The sequence below is a fragment of the Grampus griseus genome (genome assembly GCF_964374135.1).
Source record: "Grampus griseus genome assembly, chromosome: 6".
NCBI classification, from domain to species: domain Eukaryota; kingdom Metazoa; phylum Chordata; class Mammalia; order Artiodactyla; family Delphinidae; genus Grampus; species Grampus griseus.
The window spans coordinates 36,208,127-36,214,624 of NC_139000.1; the positions used below are offsets into that span (position 1 = coordinate 36,208,127).

Here is a 6,498-nt window from a genome sequence, read left to right on the forward strand (position 1 = left end):
GTCCATTTTCTCATTTAATCCCTAAAGGAATCCTGCTAGGGTAGGTATCATTACCCCAGTCTTAGAAGAGAAACACGTGGAGGTGACATGGGCAGGGTAGTGCAGCCCGTGGTGGTAGAGCTGACAGCTGAACCCAGGTCTGTCCGTTTCTGAGGTGCTGTGCCTTCCTGCCACTGTGGGTCACTGGCAAATAATGCAGCCTTGCATCTGGCATAGATAAGGGAGGAGATGAATGCAGAGGAGTTCTGGTAATTTGGGGGGAAAAAAACACTTCAAGATTGTTTAATATGGAAGGGGGAAGTGAAGGAGGCTCTGGTCAGAGTTGAGGATTTCCAGTTAGAGAAGTTCTGGATGATGTATAAGCAGGCAGCAAAGCCCTCTGGCAAATGTATATGGATATTTACGAATGATAAAAAGCTTTGCAAATGTGAAAAGAGATTATCATCTTCCCACTTGGAGGCTTGCCGCCCACAGGCATAATTATGAGCTTGGCCTTCCGAAGCTCATGAATGACTGCTTCTCCTTCTCACCTCTGCTCAAACAGAAGACCAGCTCTTGGTGGAAGGGATGTCAGTGCCAAAAGACGAAGCTGTGGGCGCACTCCATCTCATCCAAGCTGCGAAACTTGGCAATGCAAAGGCCCAGAGCATCTTGAGAACAGGTGAGCACGCGGGTCTGGGCAGCTCTGACAGCCCAGGGCTCCGACAAATGCCCAGCCCTCAGGTCCAGTGCAGAGGTAATTTTCCTACTTACTGTTCAAGGTATTTGGCAGTGTTGCCTTTTTAAACAGGTTTTTGTTTTGTTTTACAACTATGAAAAAACTACTTGTTCATTTTCTGGAAATTTAGAGAAATACAGGAGAGTAAGAAAAAGTATCTTTTAGTTTTACTGTTCAGAGATATCAACTATTAACATTTCCTTCCAGTCTATTTTTTTTTACATAGTTGAGATCATATAGTATAGTATATGTACAGTTTTATACCCAGCTCTTTTCGTTTCAAAGTATCACATAATCATTTTTTCATATTAAGGATAAATCATATAAACAGCTTAAAAAGTACTGCTTCCATGAGGTAGTGTGAACGAACTATTCCTGGCTGGTGCTCTTTTCCACCTTCCTCTTTGACTTTGGATTTGGCTCTCTCCCCGAAAACTTGTTTTTAATTTTTGTTTTCCTGTAGCTGGAACAGCGTTGGGTCTTGCGGTTGTGAACATCCTCCACACTATGAATCCTTCCCTTGTGATCCTCTCTGGAGTCCTAGCCAGTCACTATATCCACACTGTCAAAGACGTCATCCGCCAGCAAGCCTTGTCCTCGGTTCAGGACGTGGACGTGGTGGTTTCGGATTTGGTGGAACCCGCCCTGCTCGGCGCGGCCAGCATGGTTCTGGACTACACGACTCGCAGGATCTACTAGTCCTCCGAAGAGTGGACGTGGACCGAGATTCAAGAGCTCCTTGGCAGAATCAGGTTGTCTTCTAGATGAGCATTTCTTAAAAGGCAAATTTGGTATTTCAATTTATTTGGCAGGCGACTTTGGCAGAGTTTTTGCTTTTAGTCTCTTCCAGAGTCACTTTTCCCAACCCGTTTTTGTAGATGCTGCTCCTTGTGCGGTCATTTCAGCTCAAACCTTGTCACAATCTTCTGTGCCAAAAGGAGCTACAGTAGTAGCCGAGGAAGCCTTAGGACTCTGCTTACTAGATGTACCACTTAGACCTGCAGGCCTTGCTTGGGGTGTGACCTTGATACTGGAGTTTGGATTATTAATCCTTCCTCCTCTGACCCTAAGTTCAGAACACAGAAAGGGATCCAGTCAGGGAACAGAAGGAAATCTCACCATGAAGGGCTTAAGTAAAACCTTTTTAAAGCAGTTTTATTGAGGTATTTTTTAAAGTGCACAACTTGGTTGAGTTTTGACATATATATACCTATGAAACCATGGCCACGATCAGGACATCAGGTGTATGTCTCTCTCACCCCCAAACATTACTTGTTGAAAGATGTTATTTGCTATTACTCTCTCAGAATCTTGAGCAACTTTAGTTCAGGGATCTGAATTACAGTGGCCTTAGTGACCTTGTCCTTATCTTCTTAAGGCCAGCTGAGAAGCCACTAGGACTTACAGCCTCTGAAAGATTAACCATCCCAGAAGGATCCTTGCTACTGACAAGCAGACACCTCTCCCTTCAATAGCTTTTCATACTATGTTGAATATGACCCTGGAGTGTTGATTAAGGCAGTGTTTGTTGTGTGTCATACCTAGAGCCCACATCTGTGAAATCTGGATTCTGGCTAAATAAGATTCCACGCTCGAATTGGTGTCAAGATAACAAAGGCCAAGGTTCTTGCTATTAATTTCAACCTGGAAGAAATACTGATAGCCACCATTTATTAAGTGCCTACTGTGTGCCAGGCTCTGAACTTGGTGCTTCATATGCATTATTCTAAATTCTCACAACCAGTAAGGTAGGTGTTTTAATTCCCATTTTATAGAACCCCAAACTAAGTCAAGCGGTGTGCCTAAAGCCGCGTGGCTAATGAGTCTTAAAGACAGGGTTTGACCCGGGTCCCTCTGTGTTTTTTCTGCTAAGCCACACAAACCTCTCTTCATATCAAAAACTTCCAAAGTGCAAATATATTCTAATTTATTCCAGGCTACCAAGAGCTTTCACAAGAATATCTTATTAGCAAATGAATCGACTCATCCTTGACACTCTCTCTCAGTGGTGAATTTAATAAAATATTCCTGTATGCTGTGGTAATTTTGCCAGTACAGTATTTGGTCTAGTGACAGGTTTTTATGGGTACTTTTAGATGACCTTAAAAAGGACATGCATATGTTTTTCAGATTGTTTATTATTTTAGGAAAACCTGAAGGTTTCTACAGCATTATTTCTGTGTTCACATATAAAATGAAGGAATCAAGTTTGCATTTGAATTACTTCCTTCCTGGTGGGTTAACGTGAAAAGCTAGGTTGGCTGATTCTTAGAACTCTGTCAGCTCTGAAATAATCTCCAGGTCCTGGTTGATTCCTGGGAAGGAAGCTAGTTGGCTTGGCCATCAGTGTGTGGGGCGGGTCGGTATACCGTGAAGGGGCATCAGCTGTTCTTTGATAAAACCTACAACCACTGCATACACCAGACAGTTGCACTGCTACCAAGTTTCATACCAAATATTTGGAAGGATGGTATTGAATCTAAAACCAAATCTTAGTTTTTATTAAATTCATGGAAAGGCTAATATATTCCAACATAATTATTACATATAGCTAAATGATCACATCTTAATTTATTTTAATGTAAATATTTTTATTTTACTGTTCTGAGCCAAATTCTAAAAAAATAAATGTATTTCCTTGTGGAAATCCTGCCATTTCTGTATTTTGTTTTGTTCTTAATTAGCTCATTAGCTAAAAGCATTCCCCTTCCCAAAAGAGATTTGTTGTGCTCCTTACTTTCTGAAGGTCATATAACTTCTTTAAGGCATTTAATATTGATTTAACAACCACCCCACCAAAAAACTTTGTTAATAGAAAGCATTGTTATATAACTTTAAAATATATATTGCAAAATGATCACCACACTGTCTAGCTAATATCGTCACAATACATAGTTAAGAGTTTTTTTCCCTTGTTAAGATCTACTTTCATAGCAACTTTCAAATATGCCATACAGTATTATCAACTATAGTCGCCATGCTGTACATTACATCCCCATGACTTATAACTGGAAGTTTGTACCTTTTGACCCTCTTCACCCACTCCCCACCTCCCAACCCCCCACCTGTGGCAACCACCAATCTGTTCTCTCTGAGCTTGGTTTTGTTTTTTTAACATTCTACATGTAAGTGAGATCATACGGTATTTGTCTTTCTCAGTCTGATTTATTTCACTTAGCATAATGCCCTCAAGGTCTAGCCATGTTTCACAAATGGCAAGATTTCATTTTTTTTCTAATGGCTGAATACTATTCTGTCATATATATTTACACATTTTATTTATCCATTCATCCACTGATGGACACTTAGGTTGTTTCCATTACCTTGGCTATGTAAATAATGCTGCATGTAAGAGTGCATATATCTTTTTGAGTTAATGTTTGTGTTTTCTTCAGATAAATACCCAGAACTGGAATTGCTGGATCATATGGGAATTTCATTATAATTTTTTGAGGAACCTCCATTCTGTTTTCCATAGTGGCTGCACCAGTTTACATTCCCACCAGCAGTGCACAAGGGTTCCCTTTCTCCACCTCCTCTCCAACACTTATTTGTCTTTTTGATAACAGCTATTCTAAGAAATGTGAGGTGGTATCTCATTGTGGTTTTGATTTTCATTTTCCCTGGTGATTAGTGATGTTGAGCACCTTTTCATTTACCCATTGGCCAGCTGTTTGGCTTCTTTGGATAAATGTCTATTCAAATCCTCTTATTTTTAAATTGGATTGTTTTTATGCTATTGAGTTGTATGAATTCTTAACATATTTTGGATATGAACCCTTCACTGTATGTATGATTTGCAAATATTTTCTCCCTTTTAGTAGGCTGTCTTTTCGTTTTGTCGATGGTTTCTTTTGCTGTGCAGAAGCTTTTTAGTTTGATGTAGTCCCAGTTATTTTTGCTCTTGTTGCCTTTGCTTTTGGCATCAAATCCAAAAAAATCATCACAAGACTGATGTCAGGGAGCTTATACTGCCTGTGTCTTCTAGGATTTTTATGGTTTCAGGCCTTATAGTCAAGTCTTTAATCCATTTTGAGTTTATTAATTTTTCCAATCCATGAGCTTGGGGTCTGTCTTTAGTTTCTTTCATCGGTGTCTGATACTTTTCAGTGTACAGTTTTTTCACCTCCTTGGTTATACTTATTCCTAGGTGTTCTATTCTTTTTGATGTAATTGTAAACGGGACTGTTTTCTTCTCTTTCTGATAGTTCGTTATTAGTGTACAGAAATGCAACGAATTTCTGTATACTAATTTTGTATCTTACAACGTAATTCATTTATTAGTAGTTATTAGTAACAGGTTTTTGGTGGAGTCTTTAGGGTTTTTTATATATAAAATCATGTAATCTGCAAATAGTGACAGTTTTATTTCTTCCTTTCCAACGTGGATGCCTTTTATTTTCTTGCCTAAGCGCTCTGGCTAGTACTTCCAATACTATGTTGAATCCATTTAAAATCTGACATAAAAATCAAAGTGGTCCCAAGAAAGAGGTTTGAAACTAAATACTGAGCACTCACTGAGTTTCTGAACCAACTCCTTCCTTTTTATGAAGCCCCATGTGAGTAATGTAGGCATTAGAAACAATCCAAAGCTACTACTGCCACCTCAAAACTTAAGAGGCTTACACGGTAATCATTTTCTCTCATGGTTTTTGTGGGTCAGGAATTTTGGAAAGGCTTTACCTGGCAATTCCGACTCAGGGCATCAGATGCACGTGCAGTTAGACAGTGGCTGGAGCTGGAATAGGAGGTTGGAATAGGGCTGGCCATGCATCTCTCTTTGCTTGTAGTTTCCAGGTCTCTCCACGTTGGTTGATTTGGGCTTCCTCATAGCATGGTGGCTTCAGGATTGTAGAACTTTTTACATGGTGGCTCAAGGACTACCAGCTTGTGTGTTCCAACAAACCAGCCGTAAGCTGTGTTGCCTTTTACAACCTAGCCTTGGATGCATATAGCATTACTTTTGTCATATTATCCAGTCACCTCTTGACTTCGAGAAAGTCAGACTTTACTGACATCTGATTAACGGCCACATCCACCCTCAAGAAGCCCATCCTGTGTGGGAGGCAAGACAAGTCCAAATGACACCAAGACAATATCAAAAGGTAAGCTGTTGCACGTAGAGGGCCATGGGAGCTCAGGGGAAAGGAAAGGCATTACGGAGGTGGCCTTTCAGCTAGTTCTTAAACCAGATTTCAACATTTTCAAGGGCATTAAGCAAGGCCCAGGAGCAACTAATGGTTGGTGAACAACAGCAAGTGATTGCCTGATTGCAAGCAGAGGTGGCTAAAGGGGAGGAATAGCAAAGAGGCCAGAAATGCGGGCCAGATCAAGGAATGCCCAACTAAGACGCTTGGAGAGGGGAAGGTAGGCAGAAAAGTAAATGTTCCTCTCCCTTCCAGACATAATTACCATAGGAGAGATGGTGGACTTTCCTTCTCGGCAATGGCAAGACCTACCCCTGCTCCACCTCCTGAATGTGGCATTACATCAATCTCCAACTTGGACTAGTATCAGGTAACCATTAGTAGCAGATTTCTGAAATACAGCTTTATCAGTCACTCGAACCATCACCTAAAATGTGACAGGTTCTGAGAGCAAATAATGAATGTGTTGATGCCTGAATGGAACACAGTCTCCTACAGGCACCTACTGTGTGGATCAGTGTGGTCCAGAACATTCTATGATGATGTAAATGTTCTATAATCTGCCCTGTGCAGTCCGAATGCTACCTAACTACATGTGGCCACAGAGCATATGAAATGGAGCTAGGGGCTAGA

At 40.7% G+C, this 6,498-nt stretch overlaps 1 protein-coding gene across 2 annotated transcripts in view; it reads left to right on the forward strand.

Annotated features, from left to right (window-relative positions):
- The window catches only part of GNE (glucosamine (UDP-N-acetyl)-2-epimerase/N-acetylmannosamine kinase), a 40,537-nt gene extending 37,215 nt beyond the window's left edge, over positions 1–3,322 (forward strand). For both annotated transcript variants that reach the window (XM_082656344.1, XM_082656343.1), the window contains 2 exons: positions 545–661; positions 1,182–3,322. In XM_082656344.1, coding sequence (XP_082512470.1) covers positions 545–661; positions 1,182–1,417 — 353 coding nt within the window. In that variant the 3' untranslated portion in view covers positions 1,418–3,322. The remainder of the gene's footprint in view (positions 1–544; positions 662–1,181) is intronic.
- Positions 3,323–6,498: the final 3,176 nt, after the last annotated feature.